The sequence below is a fragment of the Geospiza fortis genome, unplaced genomic scaffold (assembly GCF_000277835.1).
Source record: "Geospiza fortis unplaced genomic scaffold, GeoFor_1.0 scaffold100, whole genome shotgun sequence".
Lineage (NCBI taxonomy): Eukaryota > Metazoa > Chordata > Aves > Passeriformes > Thraupidae > Geospiza > Geospiza fortis.
The window spans coordinates 3,155,147-3,179,624 of record NW_005054350.1 but is presented as its reverse complement, the minus strand read 5'-3'; the positions used below and the strand labels follow the sequence as shown (position 1 = coordinate 3,179,624).

Sequence of the window (24,478 nt, the reverse complement as noted above, 5' to 3'; positions counted from 1 at the left end):
TGTTGCCTTTTCCGTGTTGGGCGTTTACCCTGAAACGTTGTGTTTGGTTTTAGGGTTTTTTTCCGCTGGAGAATTTTTATTAGAAATGCTGTTTCTTGCGCGTAAAGAAATGGATGTATGTGAGTGTGACAGGCTCAGGGTAGTAAAACAAAGCATTTCTCTTCCTGAAGCTTTGCCCGGTTTCTTTCCCAGTCAATTTAGGGAAAAGTGGGGAGGAGGAGATGCCTGCCGGGAAGGCAGTGGCCCTTCGCGCCTGGCAGGTGTCGGGCAGGGGACGTGATGGGGGCCGCGGTGACCCAGTGCCTGTCAGCAGCCGCTAGGAACTATTTAAATGGCCTCGACCAGTGCCAGCAAATACAGACTGCTGCTGCTGCTGCAGGCTGCCTTTGCTTTTTACCCCTAATAACCTAATGAGCAGCAGGGATGTCACTCAGGAGGAATAAGGGATTTAAAATTATCTTTTTTTCCCCGTGCTTTCCATTGAGGAAATCCTCTTGAACATCAGTAAGGTGTTCTGTTGCAGTTTGGTGTTTACAATGCAAACTGAATGTGGGAAATCCCATGTACTCACAGCTGTGTGCTGTGGTTTTTATTTTCTTTATTGTATGGCCATATTTTAATCAAACGTTTTTAAGTTATTCCCTCCCACCAAATCACTCATCTCTAAGGGAGAGGTACTGTCCCTCGTCACTGAAATGCAGGGGTCTCGATAAATTTAGAAGACTGTGTCCTTGGCAGATAGAGAAGTAACATGTCATTCTAGTGATCTGTGCATTCTAGGAAAGCCCAAATAAACATTGGTTGCTTTGCATGTTGCCCTTTAGCAACAGTCTCTCAATTTCCAGTCTAAAGTGTGACATGGACCCAAAAAAAGTTTGTGTAAAAAAACCCTTTAATACTTCAGTAGCCACAGAGCGTGAATCGCAGAAGTTGTCAGCTGTGTGAAGTCTGTGTTCTGTGTTTCTGAGCCAAGAAAAACCAAGACTTCTAACTTAACCGTGGTTTGGGTGGGTTTATTTTTTAATTAATTCTGTTCTTCCGGCTTTTTGATCTTTTGGTGCTGACATTGTTAGCTTCCAGTGACGCAAGAGAGGGGAAAAAGAAATATTGCTGCCCTGCGTGTGGGGTTGATAGCGAAGGCAGAGCACCAAGCACTGACTAACCAAGTTCTTTGAAAACGCTGGTGGTCTTAATGATGAGTGGGAAGTACTTAACAGCGGAGAGTGATAAAGTGATAGACATATTTTTGCCCTTTACTCTTTCCTTAGCCTTAAGTAGGCTTAGTTACTCCTCAGGAGAGGATTGCAGACCCTCAGCAATGGGCGCTGTGGCTGTGCCTGCCGGTAGCTGGTGACAGACAGCTGGAGCTTGGCACCAGCCCCCGCTGGACACCAGCACACTTGCAGCTCCTCTAGTCTGACGTTTTGTTTGCAAGAGATCTTAGAATAATGGAACAGCCTTGGGTTTCCTTTAGGTCCACTGCAGGTTCATCTTGGGTTTTATGTTTGAGCGGTGTTTTTCTAGCTCAGCTTCACGGTTGTGTTGTGTCTGCACAGGTGTTCTCCTGTCACACAGAAAGCTGAGCATGGCTGCAAATTAAAGATGGGGGGTGAAAGGGGCTTGTTTTCTGGTACTTGTTCCGTCCTTTCATTTTCATATGGCATCTCTCTTTCCTTGTTAACTTTTAGAAACAGAAATTTAGTATCGGTTCCCTAAAGTTCACGTTTTTGCATCCAAAAAGTAGTGCCCTTTTTGGAAAGTACTGAAACTGAGCAACTTGAGCTGCTTCTTTGCTTTTTCTACCAGCCTAGCAACCAAAGACCTCCTCCCATTAACTGGAGTTGTCTTTCAAGATGAAAGCATCCCCTGTGAGCAATGCAGTTTCCATAGAAATATCATCAACTAGGTAACTGCAAAGGGCAATTTTTCCCCTTACATTGCTCATCCTTGCTGCTCCAGTGTAGCCAAAAGGGTGCAAGAGTGACTCATTTCTAAATATACTTAATATTTGTGGTATAGGCAGGGCTTCAGATAAGATGATGGGTTCTGACGGAGTTCATTTTAACTGTATCTCTTGCAACATCCAGGGCTCTGGTTTCATTTTTATCCGTGGTGGAACATCTCTTGTTTTAGAGTACCAGAGCTCTTTTTAGATTTTTACCTGACTGGGAAAGGCCTGGAAAAGTTAACATTACACTAGTTGGAGGGAAGGTGACAATTGAAAAAGACACTGCATGTAGATTCAATAGGCTTAAGGCTTTCCACTCTAGTTAAATAGCTTTCGTGCTCTTCACTTGATAAAAAAATTAAGGGTAGTGTACTAAATAATCAGTGTCCTGATTCCTCTCGGGCTTTGGAGCTTATGGAGCCCTCTGGGCTCTACTGGTACTACAGGTGGCTATTAAAATAGAATGGGGTTTGTGTGTATGAGGTTTCTTTGGTTTTTTGTTCAGTGAAATTGTTTTGTCCAAAAGGTTCATCTGTGGTGTTTATGTTGAAGAGTTTATTTCCTATGGAAGCTGCAGAGAAGGATCACCAAGGAGCTTCTTAGTTTGACCTACAGCCACTGATGCTGATCAACTTGCTCTGGCAAAAATGAAATAATTTTCATACTTTTTAGAACAGCTTTTGCCATGAAACTTTGCAGAATGGACAGCAAGAGTATCTCAAGCCAGATCAGTCTCAGAGAAATATTGAGGGTCTTTTCAGGTTGTTGCTTTGATGGTTAACCTTCTGTGTGTTGATGACACATTGTCCTCTTTTTTTCTTTGTTTTAGCTGAACTGGAGTTTGTTCAAATCATCATTATAATCGTGGTTATAACTGTTATGGTGGTAGTGATCATCTGCTTGTTGAACCACTACAAACTCTCGACTCGCTCCTTTATCAACCGGCAGAGCCAAAGCAGGAGGCAGGAGGAAACTCTGCAGACGGTGAGTGTGAGCCCCCTGCACCAAACTCCTTCTCCTTGGGCTGTGTGGGCCTGCAGCAAAGCCTCCCAAAGAGCTCTGGTACAGGAAGCTGCTGGAAAAACTTCTGATATCCCTTTTAATACTCCCTATAGTTAGGTCTTTTGCCAAAGTTGTATTTGTCAGTAGAAAACAAATTTGGAATGCAAATGTAAGGTACACTGTCTTCAATTATTTTTAGACCCTGCTATATTTTATATAGCCTATATTCATTTTGCATTTGGAGGCTTAGATGGGATGTTGTGTTTGCTGCTGCTGTAATTTGAGAGGGGAGTGTGAAAGGGGAATGAATGGAGATTAGCTGCGGTGCAAAGATTTGAAATACACATTCTTATGACTTTCCATATATTGTCTGATATCCTAGGGTTTTATCTGTTACTGGTTTGTGAAGCTGCCTTGGCTGTTTGGATCAAAACCACTGTCCCAGTAAGGGCCCAGGAAAGTGTAATGTTTATTTCACTAAAACAGCAAGAAGAGGCTAGAAAAAGGATCTCTTCTAGGATCTGGCTTAAGATGTGTTGTTACTGGGTCAAAGGCTTAAGATGGAATTTCAGTCAGTACTCGTTAAGAGTGTGTTTAGTGAACCCAACAGTAAATGAGCACCTAATTTGCCTTGTGAGCCAGGAGTTTGCTGGGTGGGATGCTCTGCTCCCTTGTGAGGGTTAAGCACAGTGTGTCGCTGACTTTGGGATATCCCCCACAAGCTGTGCAGCGTCCTGTGGTGTTGCAGGGAGGTCCTTCCTTCTGATGTGCTTTTCCCAGAGAGGTGCCCTTGGCCTCTTTGCTGGCAGCAATGGCCAAGGGGCCATTTATGAAGTCACCTTTTGATGCATTGAATTCCTGGTAACAGTGCTGAGTTCACAGCTTCCTTTTGCTGTCAAAAAAAAAAGTCGGATTGTAACTGAGAGATGTGATCATAATGGTTTACACCAGTTCTAACACCACAGTCTCACCTTTTTATCCATTCCAGTCTTATGTTTCTTTCCTCTTTGTGCTCCTCAGGGAGCTGCCAAGGTAATGGTGAGAGGCCTCAGGGGACTGCTCTGGCTGAACTCTAATTGCTAGCTTTTTGCTTTTGCTTTTTTGTTACGATTAGATTTCAGCAGGGGAGGCAGAGATGCCACAGGGCTGCTGTGGAGCTGCCTCCGTGGCAATTGGCAGCTCCCTCCTGAAAGTCAGCTGTGCAGTGTGACAATGCAGGGTTCCCAAAGCTCTCTCTTAGTACATCACCTGTGCCATTTTGCTGGGTGAAATGCTCTTTCCTTGGAGGCTGCAGGAGGAAGAAAGGAGCTGCCTCCTCAAGGAGAGGCTGCCTCACTGCCTGGCACTTGGGTAGTGTACGAATGGTTAGCTCTAATTTGGTTACACATGAAACTGGAACTTGTCAAACCTTCACCTCATGGACTTGAGGGCTGGAAAAATTGACTAGATTAATTTGAATGTTGCTTTGAAATGGACACTGTAATTCAAGAACCACAATTCTGTCTGAAAAATGTTAGCCATAATTGCTACAGATGCCTAAAATGAAATAGTTTGAGATAAATGAAATGCATTTTCATCTTCACGAATCTTTTTAAACTGTACTAAGCTGTCAAATGCATGAAATAACCCATTATTTCCTTTGTATGGTTCATTACTATTGTCTGTTATCAGAGCCAGTGAATTTTTTTTTCTCTTGGGCACAAGGGAGAAAACTTTGCCTTCTTGTGAAGAAGAACATGCAGTTTGGCAGCAGGGACTTGGGAGGTGCTTTAGTGCCCAGAACTGATCTTAAATAATTTTTAAAACACTGACTCAGTTTCAGTTTGATGTCACCATTATAAGTAATGATAATCACAGCCAAGTGAGCACTTCATGGGAATTGATGAGGGGATGGCAAGAACCAGTTACTGATTCCTCTGAAAGCCTTTGGTATAGATTTGTCATTGCTATTACTCATCTGAATTTCTGATAAGCTGCAGCTCTTCTTAGAAGAAGGTCATACTTGTGGGGAATGGGGATTTACAGGTCTCTGAGTTCTGAAAATTCAAAAACTTTGAATTTTCTTTTGTGTCAGGCGTTAGAAGGAAATTGTGATAGAAACTGGCTGTGCAGTGCAAACCTTAAAAGCAATGTGCAGAGAATGAGGGTCAGAAAACTAAAGTAAGTGCTCTGTGGTGAGAAACTGCAAATGACCACTCTGTTCTCACTGTCCACAGTAGAGTGGCTTGCACAAGGTAATAGATAGTGGGAGTGGTGAGATGCAGGTTATACAATTCTAAAATTCATTTTTTGTCCCAGGCACACCTTGTTCTGTGTGCACATGCTATCCAAGTGGATTTTCTTGCAAGGGAATATTTTTTTAATGATATACAGGCTCTGAAAACAGATATAAATGTTTGTTAACCACTAATAACCTGAAGAAAATATTATTGTGACGCAAGTCTTTTATTGGTAGAGAAATAGTGAATGGAAATAGAGGAAATTCAGACATGTTTCTTGAAAGAAAATGGTAAAGCAAATTATTTGACTGTTGGCTAGTTCTGTAGTGAACTCTGAAGTGCACACCCTCTCATGTAACTGAGGTGTATCAAAATGTAGAATCCAGCCTTTCCTGTTCAGATGGGTGGTTTGTGGTTTTTTTTTTTTTTGTCCTTTTGTTACCTTCAGTTTCCTTTTTCTTTAAGTGTGTCCTATTTCTAGGTAATCTTGTCTTCCACCAGCTGAGTCGTGGCTGAACTGCACAGGTTTCTGGGCTCGTAAAGACCAACTATTGAACAAGTGATCTCTCTTATTCTGGTTCTTCTACAGAGTGTAATAGGAGTGATCAGCTAAATTACCTGCTGCCTTTATTGGCAGCCTCACACCTGTAAAACTCATGGATTAGGCACCAGAAGTAATGAAATGAAAGATATTAGTGGATTTCTTTATCTGGTTGAACTTCTTGTTGGTTATACCAAAAAAAAAAACCAAACAACCAAAAACACCCCTGCTCCCCCCCCCCAAAAAAAAACAACAACAAAAAAAACCACAAACACCACCAAAACAGAAACCACCTTGAAAAAACACCCTCAAGTAAAAAAAAATTAAAAGAGGATGATAATGAGAATTTCAACTTCCAGGCCAAGTCAGAAATTAGAATTTTAACAAGATGAAATCACTGCAAACACAAGTGTTAACATTTGAAGTAATGTTTGAAGGGCAGAAAAAGGACCAATCATAGGAAAAAAAGGCTGCTCTTTGGCAAGTGTACGTGAAATGTTGTTGTTACATGCCTGTTCTGTAAATACAGTTTTCTGTTCATATTTGTCTTTTTTCTTTATTTTTTTTCTTTCCTCTGGAGTATCATCTTCCAGTCTTTCCCCTGGTCTTTGGTATTTTATTACCTTGGTTATTGGGCCAAGGCCTTAAGCAGATCACAGCCAAGGGCAGGACAAATGCTGAGTGCTCAGGAGCAGTGGGTGCTTCTGCTGCAGTGCTGAGGATGCTGCCTGCCCTCTCCTAGTGAGGCCATTAAGCTGTTTTTACATTAACAGAAATAAGAGTTTTGGGGTCCTAATTGTGAGAGGTGGAAAGATGCTGAACAGTAACCGTGCTGGCATGAGCAGTAGCCTGGAGTGAGCCTGCAAGGTGCTGAACAGTGTCTGTTCCACAGTGGATAAAATATTGAACATTTCCTGCTGCTGGCTTATCCATCAGCAGTGTTGGGCTTCACAGCTGGGAGCAAGCCGAGGGTTGCAGAGCACCTGAGAGGGATACAAAAGCCGTGGGGTGTGGAGTACACCAGGAGCTTGCCCAGGGGCTGCTTCACTTTGAAACAGCAGAACCTCTGGTGTGGGAACAGCTGATGCTCCTGGCAGTGCTGGGGGATTTTGGGGCAGAGCCACGTGGCAGCCCTGGTAGGGCACATGTGTGCATAGGGTGTGTGTGTGTGTGTGTGATACCCCAGGGGAGATCTGTGTTGCTGCAGCATTGCTGGCTGTGCCTTTGTTGACCTGGTATTGGGAGGGCACTTGTGCTGGTTGCCAAAAGTGTCCTGCTGGAATGTAGGTAGCTGCAGCTGAGCTGCTGCTGTGGCACTCTGCTGTTTGCTGGGACAAAACAAATATAAATCTTGCTTCCCAATGATTAACTCTTAATGTCATCACCAGTGATTTCCACAGGGACATTGAGGGGAAAGAGATTAACTGACTTACAGAGAGGTACTTAATGAGCTTCTGACATTCCTAATTTCATTCCTTTTCCCTATCCTGGTGTCTTTGCATTGTCCTCTTTTATAAAGTAGATGTTGAATGAGTGCTGAACACTTGTACTGCCCCAGGCCTACTCCTGGCAGCAAATCCCTGCATCTATCACACAGGATGCTCACCCTGACCAGCCCCTGCCTCCCAGCACTGAGGGCAGCATTGCATTGCTGCTCAGGCTGCTCAGCTTGCATTAAACCTGCATTGGGAATGCCAGTCTTGGATGCTGAGCTCCAGGAGCACAGCTGTAAAAAACACTCCCCTCTGCCCTGTACCAGCTATTTCAGAATAAAAGGAGAACGTCAGGAGGGTGTCAGAAAATACTCAATAATATTGACAACTCAGGGATTTGTCATCATTTCAAATGTTAGTCTTTCCTGCTGGTCTTTTAAATTATTTCCTACTGGCATTGGCATTATTCTGTCTGTTTCCTGCTGGTGTCCCTAGGCCACTCATTCTCATTTTCTTACTGACATGTGCAAAGGAAAGAAAATCCCACTGGGAACAAAAACCCAGTCCACAGCCAGGAGGGAGTGTGAGTGCTGTAGATCACTCTGCTTTGCCAAATCTTTTTGTTTGTCCCAGTCATCATTTGGCAAGGGCTGGATGTGCACTGTATTCTCCTGCTGTCTTCTTGAGGGACATGGGCTTGCCTCTCCTCAGGGAGTGCTGCCAAGAGGGACAGCGAGCTTGGCTGCTGCCCTTTGAAGTCTCCCACAGTAAAGTCATTATATGTTTAATAAGGGCAGGATTGTCCAGGAAATCTGCAGGTAGGACTAGAAGCAAGGAGCACTGGCTTTGGGTGGCACCTAACTCAGTGTGTCACCTTGGGCAACTTGCTTCATCTCCAAACAAAGGAGGAAGGATAATAGTACTTACTCCCTTCAGTTGAGTGAAATGAAGATTACTTAAAGTGATGAAGTGCTGTGAAGTTGGGGAAATAAAAGTTTTAAAGCATTAAGTAACAGGAATAATTGCAGTAAGTGTAGGTAGGCAGATTATGTGTGAGAGATTTGGCACTCTCTGTAATTCTCTGATACTTCTGCTTGGTACCCTGCACTGCTCTGTTAGACAGCGTCACCTCTCCTGCCCTTGAGAAATTGCTTTTAAAGGAACAAATGTCCTGCTGGAATACTCACCATTCTGTTGGGGACAGCACAATAGTTTGTTTTGCTTGTGTTTGTTTCTATCTTCAAAGCAGTGGTGGTCTGTATGACCCAGGAAGATATGAGGAGGAATGAGCCCCTGTGCCTTCCTGGAGTGTTTTCAGCAAGCCATTGCTTTAATGTGGTGTAATGTACCACCTAGGGCCAAAATCAGAAACTACACTGCTATCTGGAACATTTCACTTGCAAAAGAAATGTGTGTATTTGTGTGTGTGTGGACATTTTTGTATAAAAACAAAATAAAAATCTGTGTTAAGGGGAAAAGAGGGACCTTCTTAATAATTGTAATGCATTTTAGAAAGTGAAAAACTGACTTTTGTTTCTCAGAAAGCATCATTTCAGGCAAAGTTCTCTTTTGCAGAAACTTAATAGTGGAGAAAGCCTGTAAATCTCCTTAACAGTCAGCAAAAAAAGAAAAGTTTGGATTATATGGGATTGTCTTGGTTTAGCCCCAGCTGGCAACTAAGCACCGCACAGCCACTTGCTCCCAGCAGGCTGGGGTAGAGAACTAGGAGAGTAAAAGTGAGAACTCGTGGGCTGAGATAGGACAGTTTCATTGGGAGAGTGAAACAAGGAGCTCACTCACCACTGCCCAGGGACAGGCACGTGTCCATCCATTTCCAGGGCACTGGTGCTCCGTGCTGTGTAACAGTGACTTGCAAAGACAAATGCTCTTGCTCCCAAAGTCCCCCTTTCCTTCTTCCCCGGGCTCTGCGTACTGATCATGATGCCATATGGTCTGGAGTGTCCCTTTGCTCAGTGGGGTCAGCTGTCTGGGCTGTGTCCCCTCCCAGCTCCTTGTGCACCTCCAGGCTCCTTCCTGGTGAGGTGAGGTGAGGAGCAGAAAAGGCCCTGACTCTGTGTAAAGACAATTCAGCAATAATGAAAATATCCCTGGGTTATCAATACTGTTTTGCTCACAAATCCAAGGCATGGCCCATACTTGTTACTGTGAAAGAAATTAACTCTATCCCAGCTTTAACAAGCACAGGGATCTTTTTGCTTTATTACAGCTTGAGGAAAACTTTTTGCTGAGTGAAATTTTTACCTATAATTTCTCCGGAGTTAAGAATCATTCTTCCGGTAAATGTCTTTCCTGCTGGCTGTCAATGGGCTGATGCTCAGCTGTGGCAGCTGGATGTGTGTGCTCCACTGTTTAAAAATGTCCTCAAAAAGTCATCTTCTTACACTGTTTAATTCTGGAGGCTCTAAAGCTTTATAAAATATTAAATAGCAAATTATCCTAGGCTTATGGAGTCGCCTAAGCTCTAAATATTGAGTTAAATAATCATCACCATGAGATAATTAAGTAATCACTCAACTGGATTTATTAAATGATGCTGCTATTTCAAAACCTAATCACAAAGTTAATTTCTGTAAATTATGGTGAGACCCAAAAATGGCAATGGTCAGCAAAAGGCATAGGTGGATCCTTAAGATTTTTCTTGCTGGGTGTTATTGGTAGATGCTAGGATTTTCATTCCAAAGCCCAACGGTGTTAAAAATGAATACGCTGTAGGGAACAAATGCATAAACTTTCTCTCCTTGTTGCTTTTAAGCATTGAAGCTCATGCCTGAAGTCTCTTGAACAAGGAGCACATTGAGGTGGCTCAGCTATTGACAGTCTGTAAGAAGCAGGTAAATGAGGTACTGCCCTCATCAAAATATGGGTAAATTGCATTTGCTCAGGTTTAGCCTTGTTTGCACACACCTGATAACTACTTGTACTAATCCCTAATATAAATACAAATGCTGTCAGTTCTCATCTGATTTTCACTGATGTGAGCACAGGGGAAGCATTTTAGCTTTCAAAAGAAGGTCTGTAAGCACAGGGACAAGCAGAGAGCAAGAACTAACACTTTCCTTCAGTGTAAGTCACCCCAGATTGGTCAGGGTGATCTCAGCACATTATTTCCTAAATCTGTGTCTCGGGGTGTAGGGGTGTAGTCATGGGGATATTTTTCTTCTGCAGCACTTTGTTCTCATCTCCACCTCTTCACATCACCCCAAGATGGGCACCAAGCCTAGGGTTAAGTGATATCTACCCAGTGCAGGGAAAGGGGAGTTTCCTTTAAATAGAGACACAGAAGGGTAGGTAGTAAGTCTCCTGTGGTAGATGCAGTGATTTCAGGAGGGCAGAAATTTTCTGTTGGATCAGTTAGTCTGGCCTTGGTGAGGAGAGTGTTCTGTGCTGTGTCATTGGACCAACCATGAGCCTGGTATTTTCCACGTGTGGGCATGCTGAGCACATGTTACCCAGCCATCTGCTTGGGGAGTTCTTCTGGCTCCTGGGATAGAGATCTTGCTGGGGGTTGGCTGCTGCCAATCGGTTATTCAGTCTGCTGCTCTCTCCAGGGGAAACCTTAGGGAAGGGAGGAGCGAGCTGCAGGTGAAGTGTAGGACATAGTGTCGCAGGAACAACGTTGTTACATATCCTTGCATCCTAAGGATCTCACAGCCTCAGAGTTCAACTGCATCCCAAGCTGTTTACCTTCTCAAGTAGTTATCCCAGAGTGGGGAGAGCTTTGGGCTCCTTTGGTCTCATCTTGGTGTGACTATCCCAGTGCCCTGGTTACACTCAGTGGGATCCCTGTAGCAGCTGCAGTGCTCCAGGCAGGGCCTTTGACTGTTCTAGGATTCAGGCATCAGTGGTAAAAGTAACAGGCAACTCCTCTCTTCTAAAAAGTTATTTCTGTTAGGCATGGCTGGTAGCAGATCTGGGAGACTTGGCTCAGTGAGCACGTCCTGTTCCATCTCCGTGCAAGGATTTTTTCTCCATATGCTGCACCATCCCTCTCAGCTCATCTTACCCTTTTGCCTTTGGGGAGATGGGCCCTAGAATGGAAGTCGTTTCCACATCCTCATCAGCAGTTCCTTTTCATAAGGGAGTTTAAGTAATATGAGTAGTGGAGGTAGATATTATTTCTTTCTGGGTTGGCTTGTTGGTTTTGCCTTTTTTCCCTCTCTTCTGGGCCTGTAACTCAGGAGCAGTTAATTGAGAACTTTAGCTTTGACTAATACGTTTTACAAACAGTTGCAACGGATTTGGAGCCTGTTGGGTCAACTGCTGATAACCTGATTGCCTTAATTGTGCAAACATACCCTCAGATATTTCAAAATGAGGGTGCCTGGGTGCTGAAGGAATGGAAAGAAATGTGTGCACAAGTATGTGTATAGTTCCACAGTTACAATTTCTTCAACTGACAGAAGCACATCTAGGCACTGAAATAAGTGACTCTGCATAAGATTTGTCTTTCATGTCTTTGCAAAGGGGAATACTTGGGGAAGTTGTAAATAATTGCAATTGTCAGCCTCTCTATCTTTGCTCTGTAAAGCTAGAAGAGAAGTGAACCAGCTTTGCTATTCAGAGCATTTCCCTTAGCAGCTGAATCCTGTGGGAGAGTCCTCTCAGAGCAGCTTTTCTCTGCAGTGGACTCTCCTGACAGGATCACAGACGGCATTTGGTCTCTGAGTGTCATGATGAACATCTAGTTGGGTCTATTTTTACTTCTGAAATATGTTGAAAGATGCTATGGTGAGAAGAAGCAGTACAGTAAGATTTGGAAGCAGTCTATACATGGTAATGCTTTTGGGGACAGTATGCGTTTTCCTTCCAGTTCCTGAAAATTCTTATGTATGTAAAACTTGAATTAACATCAAGAAAATAGTCATGACTATCAATATTTTGATTTTCTCTTTGCGCACCAAAATTGAAGTTCTGAGCTTTATAGCTGCTCTCATATGTCCTTTTCAGCTTCAAAATTTTCCAAGAAAATAAATTCACTGCGGGAGTTACTGCTACTCCAAACAATTAATTGAGAAGAAAAATAATGATGCACCTTAAGCTATTTTCCCTTATTGACATACTGTTCTTCACCCCTTTATTCTGCCCTGAGTGCTGGTACGATGTCAGAACAGCATTTCAAGGCATGAGAGAGAAAATATTTTGACCTGAGAAGGTGGTTGGAGTAGTGGTTGAAAAAGTGGCCGAAACCTCAGCTACTTTAACTACTGTTTGTGGTGGGAATTGGGCAACTGGCAGTTTTGACCAGATTATCCCTGGGTTTAGTGTGTCTGTCACTTCACTGAGATTACAGACGCCAGGTTTTGTTGTGAACTGTTGTGCCTGTGCTGTGTAATTGGGATCCTGGCTGGCAGACCTTTGTCAGACCTGCCACCCTTGCTGGTTTGGGAGGTGACAGGTACCTGCTCAGCATACAGGTGCTGAGGTGTCTCCTGTCATCTCCGTGCATTGCCACACTCTCTCAGACACCACCAGCTTGCTTTTCCTTATGGCCTCTTGGCCTGGGTGCAGTGGATGACATCTTGGCACTTGCAAAATGGACCAAGCTTGACTTGCCTGGGAGCAGAGCTGCTCTTTGCTCATGTTTTGGGAAGAAAGGGGTGGAATGTTGCTTATTTAGCTCCTGGAGACACCCCTCCTTAGAAGATGACTGCTGGTAAGAGCCGTGATAATGAGGCAGAATGGTGACGTGATCTATTAATTTTTCTTTTTTTGTTGTTTTCTTCCACATTTCAGGAGGGGTGCTTGTGGCCTTCAGAAAGCTCAGTTTCACGCCAGGGTGCTTCAGAGGTACTGACAGATTTCTGACTATCTTCACCAAGTGCTTTCTTTTTTGTTTCTGTAATGTGTATTTGGTTCCTTTCAAAAACATGCATCTATTTTTTGTAAAGGAAGCTCTTTCAGTGTAGTTCACACCGTCATCTAAGCCCACCTTAACACGCATTTCATAAATTCCTGAGACCTTTTCATAAAAGAATGAAATTCTGCCTACCTGACACCTCATCTCCATCAGCAATCCCCTGTGTCATAGTAGGCATTCACAAGTAAGGGATGGAGGTGTGTCTCTTTCCCACAGTGGCTCAGTAATTTGAGTATTCATTGGAAGCTGGGAGACCAGTTCCTCTTGTCTCTGAACTTTTCTTGGATTTACAGCACATATCCTATCACCAGTGTCTCCCTTCTTCCAGCTAGCGCAGATTCCTTGTCTATGTAATAATTTGTGGGTATATTGCTCTGAGTGGTCCAGCTGTCCTGTGACAAGCAGCAAAACTTCCTGCTGGTTGGCCCTGCATCTGTGAAGGTCAGGGGTTGAAGACCCTGCAGGGATCCAAAAAAGAGAAGAGCAGTTTGATAGCTCTAGATCTGAGAAGCTGCTGTGTCTCTCCAGGTCTGGAATAGACCAAGTGAGGAGCAACTGTCACTATTGGACACGAAAGAACGCAAGCACACTACAGTTCTCAAGGTGAAGGAAGAAAGAGGAAGTTTATTTTCTGACTCTAATTAGTTTTCTAGAAGTGACAGTGGATTGGAGGGTGACAGTGACACCTCTCCAATGGCACTAGTCGAACTAACAGTTTATCAACTTTCTCTTCTTCTTAAACAAAGACAAAACAATCAGTTATTTACAGAAAGTGTCTGAGAAAGTTCACTACAAGAATGTCAACATCAGAAGGCTTAGAAAATCTTAAAAAACTAGGGTGACAGAGCAACAGCACTTACAGAGTATCTTGAACACTTTCTTTTATGAAGCCTGCCCTTCTCCAGGATTTTAATATATCAGGGACATACTTTCCATCACAATGCAGAAGCTTTGTAGGTTCTCCTCAGAGACTGAGTTCTGGCTGAGAACTGAGGGGGAGGAAGACACCTGATACACTCTGGTGAAGGCGTGAGATATGCTGAACCTTTACAAATTGTACTGAAATGACCATCTGAATTCTTTGGGGATGCATTAACTTTGAGTAGGAGGGGGAAGCTCAGACTGCAGCTGAAATTCAGTACTGGGACATTGTTGTAGAGCTAGTCAATTACCCAGACTAGAGAGAATTAATTTCCTGGTTTAAGAAACAGAATAATTTGTTTTTGTTTGGAATGTTTTAGTGTCAGAAGGAGCTGTGTGGGGTCTTGGGCTTCCTTCGTGCAGCTGTTCTCGAGTGTGCTGGATCCTTCCTGCACCTCCTGCCTCTTCACCTGCAGGCATGTGGCTGCATGCGTGCACAGGATCTGCTGGGTTTAACCTCTAAGACAGGTGGCAGAGAGAAGCATTCTGTGTTTAATCAGTTCGCGGTGAGGACTGGAGCAGCCGCGGCGCTTGGCACAGAGGTGGAGTCACGTGTGTCTCTCTTCCCGTTTCAGATCATGTACGCCCCGAGGTCCAGGGACAGGTTTACCACCCCATCCTTTATGCAGCGGGACCGTTTCAGTCGCTTCCAGCCCACCTACCCATACATGCAGCATGAGATCGACCTGCCTCCCACCATCTCACTCTCTGACGGCGAAGAGCCACCGCCGTACCAGGGCCCGTGCACGCTGCAGCTCCGGGACCCCGAGCAGCAGATGGAGCTCAACCGGGAATCCGTCAGGGCGCCGCCCAACCGAACCATTTTTGATAGCGACTTGATAGACATCTCCATGTACAATGGGGGTCCCTGCCCACCCAGCAGCAACTCGGGCATAAGTGCAACCAACTATAGCAGTAATGGAAGGATGGAAGGACCGCCCCCGACATACAGCGAGGTCATGGGCCATTACCCAGGCTCCTCTTTTTTCCATCACCAGCACAGCAACATGCCTCCTTCCTCGCAGAGGGGGAGCAGACTTCAGTTTCAGCAGAACAATTCAGAGAGCACAATAGTCCCCAGCAAAGGCCAGGACCGGAAGCCAGGAAACCTGGTCTAGGTTACCTGCCCAGGTGCGTTTGGACTGAAGATGGGAGAGCCAAGCAGGGCGGTGGAGGAAGAGCCCCGTGCTCCAGTGCACAGTGTTGTTACGTGGTACAACTGAGTAAAACCAAACGTGCAAACCAGTTCTTTGTTTCTGATTCCTTTCAGGGGAATTGCATGCAAAGCAGATTGAAAGAAATACAAACTTCCATTCGGTTTGTCTACGAGCAGTGTTTCAGGGGAAAGGGGGGGGGATATATTATTTTTTTTTAATAAACTATTTCAATTATTTAATTCTAAAAGTTAACTTAGCACAGAAATGAGGCTTGTACAGCCTGTTTTATACTCACTGAATGGCAGAAGGAAGAAAGTGGTTTTGCTAGATAAATGGGGGAAGAATTGGCCAGTTTGCTTTTTTTTTTTCTCCCAGGATGTGAATTTTTTTTTAATATGAAACAAAATTCCTGTTCTGTGTGCCAAGGTATAAAGTTGAGAACTTAGATGAATGCAAGGAATTAATTTGTGTTGTGATAAATGTGTTTTAAAAAGTTGCACTATCTTACTGTTTTAAAAAAATATATATGAGGGAACTGTTTTATGTGAAGTTCTTCTATATGTTGTCGTTTCACCTGTGGAATAATGATAGAGCCCTAGAAGTAATCTGGAGGAGTTTGCCCCCTCCCCCTGGGTTTGCTAAAAGATGGGGACAGGACTTAGGCTAACATCTCTTGACTTTTACAATTCAAAAAATACAGGGACACTTGTCTTTGCAATAATTTGCATTCAAATAACAGTGTATCAGTGAAGTGTCTTGGAGACTTTTGGATGGAAGAAGGCAAATATGAAATCCCAGCATTTTCCATCACTTAAGGTTTAGCTATTTTGCAGTGTAGATGTTTTCTTTCATAAATGGCAAAACTACAATTCCCAGATGCGTTGATTTGTATTGATTCTAAGTGCTGCCATTCTTTTCTTTGTCATAATGCAGTATCACTAGTACTTACCGTGCTAGAGATTTCTGTCCTCACTGTAGCCTGAAATGTATTTAGTCACATATCATGACATTATGCAATAAATGGTTTGAAAATGCAGGGTGGGATTTTTTTCCCCTGCTCCGCTGTTCAAGTACGTGAGGCTGTCGTGGTTTTCGCTCTCCATTTCATCCTTTCAGATGCTGAAGTTCAGTCCTGGAGGTCTGTCCTGTTGAAGTGAAGGGAGCCCTTGTGGCTAAACCCGCCCTGTGGTGTTTTTGCAGCAGTACCAAGAGCGCTCATGGCAGTGGTGCCGCTCCTGCAGCATCCCTGGCAGGGTCGTGGGAGCACCAGGAATTCTCCCTGCAAACCATTTTGCTCTGGGCCCTGCTGCAGAAACCCTTCTGGGTGCATGATGTCTCCGTGACGCCAGCAGGACTGTGCTCGTGGCTAAAGGTGACTCGTGTGTTCACCAAGTGTCTGTAAGCCCTGATTTTTCTATACTGGCCTGGAGAGTAGTTGGGAAGTGTTCCCTGCCTGAGTCGTGGCATCTCGGGTGTTTCTCCACTGGCTGTTCCCATGTGGAAGCACGCGCGGTGCCGGAACTCAGTTGACAGAAGGTGATAGTGGCGTCACAAGCACATGAAAAAGCACAAATTGCACTTAAAATGCATTTTGGAAATGGACTTAAAAGTAAGAATCTTTAGAGTCTTAGCTTGAATAGTTTCTAATATATAGGTGTATGAGTGTGTCATAGACCTCTTCACTTTAAGATCTTTCACTTTTTTCTGTTTTCCTGAGCCTTGTGCTTGGTTGTGGGCAGCAGCTGCTGAGTGCCCCAAGGGCACCGATGCCCTGGTCCCATGGCTGGAGGCTGGATTTCTGCAGGACTTCTGTACACGAGGGACTCTGATAACTGAAGTGCATCTTTGATCTATGCAGAGTTTTAATGCCAAAACTGTGTGTGTGTGTGTCTGCGTGAGTGTTGTCTTTTGGGCCTCAGTAGATTTGTTTTCTTCCTAAGTTAATTTGATTTTGTTCTAGTTTAGAAAACATTTGTATAACTGTTAGTCTGAATACACAGCCCCATTTGTCTCTGTAATTGTTATTTTGGTCTGAGTCATGCTGGTAATGCAGAGTAAAGCTGCCTTTTATCGTATGTATTAATTGAAGGGAGAGATAGAGATTGCATGGTGGGGTTCGCTTATTTTTTTTCCTCTCAGACCCACAAGACAGGTGTTTAGAAGATGATAGTGGCTTTCAGTCAGCTGGGGCTCTCACCGCTGCTGGTTCCTGGGAATAAAAGCTGTGAAATTAGATTTTTGCAAAGAATCTACAAACATAATTCTTAGTTAAAAACAACAAACAAACAAAACCCAACCAGGGGACAAAGCCAGCAAATGCTGGTTTTGGTCTTCAGTGACTTTTGTCACTTGAGGAGTGAGCCTTTAAGCCAGAGAATGTGTGTGGCTACACAGATACTGTGCTGTTGCCTAAGTGAGGATTGTTAGCTGAGAAGCCTTGAGGTGAGACCAGCTGGAACTCAGGTGTCAGGGCAGAGCACACCTGGACTGGGCCCTGGGCTTGGGCTGGTTGGAGACCAACTTTCCCCATGTGTGATCTCAGCAAAGTGAGCCTTGAAGTTGCCTTCAAAGTCGCCTCTTTGTCGCAGACGTCCTTTTCACTAAAATCCTTTCTTTAGGATTTTTTCCTTCTGAGAAGCTGTAGCCTCAGAAACAGATGTAAACAATAGGTTATCTGCTGCTGTGGAATGCAACAGGTCCGTCTGGATTGGCCCAGCTTGGATGTTTAGAAATAATGGCCAATCCAGAACTGAGAGCTCTCTCGGACACAGTCCGAGAGAGTGGGGTTTATCATTCTTTGCTTTTCTATTCTTAGATTAGCAAGCTTCTGAAAAGCTCTCCTGCTTTTTCTTTGTAGTATAGTTATAATGTAGTATATATATATCATAAAATAATAAATCAAGTCTTCTAATAATAGAGTCAACCTTCTCAACTCTTCCTTCACCCAAGAACCCTTGTGACAACCGTCACAGCCTCTTGGGAACGTTCTTTCTTTAAAAATAGCCCTTTGCCATCTTTTACCCTCTCTGCATGCCAGTGGATTTATGCACTTCCTGTTAACATTGTCCACATTGTCCAGTATGCTGTCTCTTAATTTTTCTTGGCTGAGAAAATTTTTCTGCCTGGAAAATGTAGCCTTTCCCAGTTCTTTAGAAAATATTTGTTTAAAAATAACTTGGTATTTGCTCACCTAATAGTTGCATCTCCTCTTGCATCTTTGTCTTCTCATCCTAGAATCCTAGAATCATCCTAGAATCATAGAACAAGCTCAGTTGGAAGGGACCCATCAGGCTCATTGAACCTGGCTCCTGGCCCTGCACAGAACCATCCCCAGGAGTCACGCCATGTGCCTGAGAGCACTGTCTAAATGCTTCTTGAACTCTGTCAGGCTTGGTGATGTGGGGGAGCCTGTTCCAGTGCCCAGCCACCCTCTGGGGGAAGAATCTTTCCCTGATACCCAACCTAAACTGCCCCTGGCACAGCTTCCAGCCATTTCCTTGGATGAACAGGAAAGGAGTGAGGAGACACAACAGGGTGAGGAGATCAGTGCCTACTCCTCTTTTCCCCATGAGGAAGTTCTCACTGCACTGAGGTCTCCCCTCAGTCTCCTCTGGGCTGGACAAAGAAAGTAACCTTAGCCACTCCTCATATGGCTTCCCCTTGGGAGGCACCCTTCATCATCCTCATGGCCCTCCTTTGGACACTCTAATGGCTTAATGTCATGCTCTGCTTTCCCCCATGTAATGTCCTGGGAATGTAGTGACTAGTTCACCTGCTATAGATGAGCTTGTAATCTTCTGTTTTGGGGCCTCTCTTAGCAGTAAATAGGCTGTTTTCTGATGGATATTAGTGCTCTCCAATGGAAAGGCGGTCAACAGTGTAACATTGAAATGCTGTTTTTCTATTTTTTCTTCCATTGACTTGCTGGAGAATATGCTCTTGATAACAGAACAGAATGGCAAAAGAAATACCAGAATTAGACAGCACTATCCGTCTTTACAGGCTTAGAGATTGGTGAGCTCTGAAGATAAGTAATTCTATGAAGCATTTATGGAAGACCAGCTTTGAAAATATCCAGAACTGATAGACTATATCCCAGAGCCACTCAATGAAACTGTTCTCCAAACACTGTAGCATTAATTGTGTAGATTTTGCCTCCATACTGATCTTTTGATGTATATGTCTCATGCACAAAACCCACATAACGTGTGTGGTGTTCTCTATGTGATGGATCATATTTGCCTGAATTCTGGTTGCATCTTCTGACTTTGTCCAGTAACTTGTGTTCCCAAAATTCAGTGTAGTGGTGTCCCTACTTTAGAAATTTTCAGTTTAAAAGATGATTTTTTTTATTTTAAATGCACCTTTATGAAATAAAGTTTTGTGATCTCTGTCCTACTGCAAAGACTAATTTTTCCCTTACATGTCTTGGCATGGCTCTCTTCTTGATGCTGAATATGCCCCATCTTTGATGTTTTTGTATGATCTTTCAGGGCTAGAAAAGGCAGGGAGTTTAGCAAAGGAAAAAGCCTTTTTCTCTACCAGTTTACCAATGGAGCACTTGGCACTTAGCTCTAATTCTGTACCTATGTTTAGAACAATTGTGGTTGGGCTCCTCTCAGTGCTTAAAAGATGTGAGTGAGTGATAGGAAGAGGGGTACCCAGCCAACAGTGCAGTATTCAGATCCCTTTCCTGGCATGTGTGGCACATCCAGAATTCACAGGAGTTTGCATAATAGGATGTTTTCATCAGGGACGATATAATTGTGCTACTCCTGGTCTTGTCGCTGATGGACTCTGCATGTAGGCCAGTCTCGGGCTGAGGGGACTTAACTACAGCATGAATTTCCCTTGGGAGTATGAAAACTCAAGCATATGCCCCATGTACAAGTTCCTGACGGCCAGTGAGGAAGATACATTCCTGCACTCATGGAATCGGCGGGAGCCATGACTGAAGCTGTGCTTTATTTGGCCTTTTATTACTGCTTGTCCACTTCTTCCACCAGTTTGTCCCAGCTGGAAGCTGCTTCTGTTATGCCAAATCCCAGAATGTTCTTGTAGCAGGTACACTTTTTAAAAAAGTATCATTGGGAGTTCTTGGTTTTTTTCTGTGAATGAGGTGCAGGGAAGGGTAAGGAGCAGAATTGCATTGTTTATTAAGGAATGCACTTCTTTGCAATAGAGAAGAAATCCTTGTCCAGCTGAAGAGCTCCCTGCTGAGGCTGTCTGGAGCAGTGCTGTCTGAGGTGGTCGTTTCTAACCCTGCCAGGTAGTGAGATATTGGGCCTTAGAACCGACACTCTAATCTGTAAGGAATGTTTGAATGCTTTGGAGAAGATTGATTGCTGACCTTTCTCTGACTCTATCCCTGAGCGCTCACGGTAGCTAAGGTAACCTGATTTTGTAGGCGAAGAAAAACAAAATAGCAAGTTGGTAAAAAATAGATAGACGTCGATATTTTTCTTTGCCTCTTCCCCCAAGGATAAACAATAGGCTTGCTGGTGCATTGGAAAGTATTTAGGGTTATTCACAGGTTCTTTCTGGTCATTACAGTTAAGTCATGTCCATGCACATATAGACCTGCTTGCAGACTTGTCCCCTTGATTCTGTCTGTACTAGTTTCTGTTCCATGATCACCTTCCAGAAGTGCTGAATGGCTTTGTGTTGTGCTCTCAGTGACAATGGCAGGTCATTTGTCCAACAGCAGGAAGCCTGAGGAGTATTTGCTTTTCAGTCCTGTAAATGTCATGACCTATGTTTTTATCAGTAGGGGGCTTTCTTGCTGCACCAGTTCTTGCCTGTGATCTGGTGTGCTCGTGCATCTTCCATCCAACAGCTCTCTCTCCTTTTGGGTGAGGTTTGAAAAATCTTTGTGCTTTGGGATAACTCCAAAGCAGACCTCATGTATTGATGTACAGGAAGAAAGTAACACTTAGTGTACCCTAAATCTTGTAAGCATGTTTTTCAGACCTAGCTGATGGTGAGAACCAAGTGATCCTTCTGTGGAGTGGGTTCAGATGAAGTCTGGCTTTTGATTGCATCCTTGCTTTTTAGATAAAGGCTGTTGCACATAATTTAATTACACATATCTGGTCTTTCTCTGCACTGTGTTGCCTGCTTGCCAACCAGTACAATTACAACTTTTCTCCTACTTTAGCCCCAAATGTGTCAATCATTTCAGTCCCTGGAAAGAGGCAGTTTTACTGAGTTGTCTGAGGCTTTTTGGAACATGGAACAGTCCCTTGTGGGGATGTGTTGAACTTAGAGAGGTTTCCCATCCAAAAACTGGTCTGTATGTTTCATTAGGAAATTCAAGTTTAAGGTTTTGAGGGTATGCTGACTGAAAATGTTGGCAGGATTTTTTTTTTTGTAGTTAATACATAGTTTGCCAGCCTATCCTCACTAATCAGGGATGTAAATTACCTTTTGAGCCACCTCTGATTACATTTTTGGGCTGGCAAAAGCCTTCTTGGGCACACGTGCACCAGCAAAAAAAAAAAAAGAGTAGTTTTCTTGGTACAGCTCTGGGGAATAAACAGAAGCTGGACCACTAAGTTCATCGTCCAAAACCAACCAGAGACCTGCATTGCCTCTTCCCAGCAAACTGAAGTGTAGGTGTTTGGATGAAGTGCTTTGCTGCACTATTTAGTCCACACATGTGCAGTGGAGGGGCCTACTGTTGTTTTCTTGAAATTGTCATTGGCATTAAATGTATTTCAGGGATGCTAATGCTGTTTTGGTAACCACCCAGTACAATTCTGCTTTTGAAAGGGAAGATCAAGGACCATTTTTTGTCACAAACTCTCCTGGCTCTTATTTCTGCCTTGCTGGTGTCTCTTGTGTTTTTAGACTGAACACAAGCAACCTGGGTATTGCTAGTGTTGCTTTCTTGCTATAAAAGAGCTTACCTTTTTATGTTGATTAATGATAGAAAAACAAAACTGTAAGGTAGATATACTTCCCCTTCCCTCTGACAGAAGTGTGATTTACTGCCAGAGATGATGCTTTTTCTTTGCTATATTGCTGCTGCTGTTCTAAGTGGTTTGGTGTGTGAGCTTCCTGAAACAACACGGTGTGTGTAGGATCTCGTGGGTGACAAAGCTGTCTCTTTTGTTCTTCCTTTCTCTCCTTGGTTTGTGCTTGTCTGTCTGCTGTGGTAGGTTTACTAATCAATTAAATACATCCTTATTAGGTATAATTTTGAGGAGGTTTGCATGTCAGTAGTTTGTAAGCAACTAAGGTGCCTCATGTTCAGGTCTGAGCAGATAGGAATCCCCTTGCACTCAACAGGGCCTGATCCAAAACCTGCTGAAGTTGGTAGGAAGACTCTTGCCAGCTTCAGCGGGCTTTGGATCTGGCCTTACACTCCCACCTTTGTTGTGCCTCACTTAAAATGGTGCTTTTTCAGTTGTCTGTCTTTTTTTTCTGGTTTGGTTTTTTTTTTTCTTTGTATGGTGCTGTGTATAACTTGAATATATTATGCACATATCCTACCCAATGGGTAGAACAAGCGAACATACGAAAACATAGATGTTGTTAATACTGTAAGATAGTGTACAGATTATACCAATTTTAACACAAAAAATGGCATAGACTTTGTGAATGCCAATCTGTCCTTGGTCCTTTTTTTGTAAGAAAGTTTGCAAACAAATGCATACAAATGACAAAAAGTCTATGTATTTTATTTTCCTATTAAATATCGATATAATATCATAAGGGAAAAAGGTTAAACAAATCCTTTTTGACAAGCCTGTGTATAGCAATTAGTCATTTGATGCATCTTTGCTGTGAAGATTTCTTCTTTTTTTTTTTTTTAATGTGTCACTTTAAAAAAAAAGGAAAAAACCACAAAACAAACAAAACCTCCACAGCTTTAACCTTGCAACTAAATGCTTCTTGTATTGGTTGTTGCCTTGCTGTTGCTGAGTTGGACCAGTATTAGTTACTACTTCTCCAGCAGATACATTATTACTATCCTTGATTACCTTTTTTTTTTAACTTAGAAATGGGCTAAAACTTTTCAAACCTTTTTAATCACATCCTAGGTTTGAAATGAAGCTCAGACAAGTGGGAACTGACCCAAACCATCCCTGCAAAATCAAAACCAGGCCAATAAGAGTTCTGTGACAGCAGCCAACTCTCTGTGCCCACTGCTGGTGCACCATGCCGCCGCTACAGACTGTCCCTGGGCTTGGGGTGTGGATGGACTCCCTGGTGACCTGTGCTCTTGCAGGGTGGACAAGAGTGGCCCCAGCTGATAGTGAATGCAGGGTTTGAGTGGAAGCTTTGACTTGGCAGCTCTGCTGCTGTGTTGGCTTCTGACAGCAATGGCTTACCCAGGTTCATATTTAAGGTTACAGAGAAATGCTTAGACCTGTTCAAACCCAATGGGGGAAGTGGTGTGGGAAGTAATGTTACATTTCAGCTTCCTGCCAGGCTCCCTTGGCAGTTTGGTTCTCCCCTGGCGTCTCCCCATGTTTGGCACTCCATTCCCGTGCCCCGCACACTCTTCGGTAAAGCAAATACCTCAGGAAAACTCACCATGAAGTTCTAGTGTAGGGACTTGCAGATGCTGTACTTATTTTTCTAAACAGTTAGGTCTAACTATCCCAGGACAGTAGGTGATATAAAAGTTTATCGGTCCGAGACAGACTCGTCCTCTCACAGATGGATGCCAACTACTCTTTCATAGACACTCCTGTCTGTATGTAGCTTTTTTATACTTGCCAGGCTTTAACCACAGATGTAAGGTAGCAAGGTGTTGGGTGATGTTTGTGATGGCCTTTTGGTTCAGTTTTTCAGACGATTAGCAAAGTGCTGTGCTGAAACTCAGGGGGCCTTACCCAGGGCCAGTGAAATCAGTGGTGGGGCTTCCTCTGGTTTGAGTGGGCTTTCGACCCGTCCGTCACGCTGGAGGATGGTGCCTTGGGGCACACTCCTTCACTGCTTCTCTGTCAACCTGAAGCATCTACACCTTTGTCTGTAAATATCTTTTTAAAAGCCCTCACAGGAGTCCTGTATCTGAATGTTGACCATGGTTGCTTTGGCTTTTTTTTTTTTGTTTTAAAGAAGTGTGTTAAGTTTCCTGTGGCCAGTTCTGCATCATCATGCCCTCATAGGTAGCTTGTATCATCACATCCTTCTCTTTGTTGAGCTGTTCTGTCAGTAAGCATGTACCTTACGTAAATGCACATATTTCTTGATTGTCACTTGTTAATTCATTTATTGTTTGTCAGGGCGTGGAGTAATTGTTTTGGAAGTGTGCCTTGCCTGGCCATCCTCACGTTTCTGTTTGCACTGCAGAACCACTTCTGTGCATGAAGGAAGAGAAGCAAACAAAAAACCCCGGGCCTTCACTAGGAAGACCGTACAGAGTAAA

At 43.6% G+C, this 24,478-nt stretch overlaps 1 protein-coding gene across 2 annotated transcripts in view; it reads left to right on the top strand.

The window, feature by feature from the left end:
- LDLRAD4 (low density lipoprotein receptor class A domain containing 4) overlaps positions 1–15,187 on the top strand; it is a 230,642-nt gene extending 215,455 nt beyond the window's left edge. The window contains exons 4-6 of one of the 2 annotated variants that reach the window (XM_031058873.1): positions 2,778–2,932; positions 12,898–12,951; positions 14,518–15,187. In XM_031058873.1, coding sequence (XP_030914733.1) covers positions 2,778–2,932; positions 12,898–12,951; positions 14,518–15,060 — 752 coding nt within the window. In that variant the 3' untranslated portion in view covers positions 15,061–15,187. The remainder of the gene's footprint in view (positions 1–2,777; positions 2,933–12,897; positions 12,952–14,517) is intronic. The other variant, XM_031058874.1, reaches the window with a different exon arrangement.
- The last annotated feature ends 9,291 nt before the right edge of the window (positions 15,188–24,478 follow it).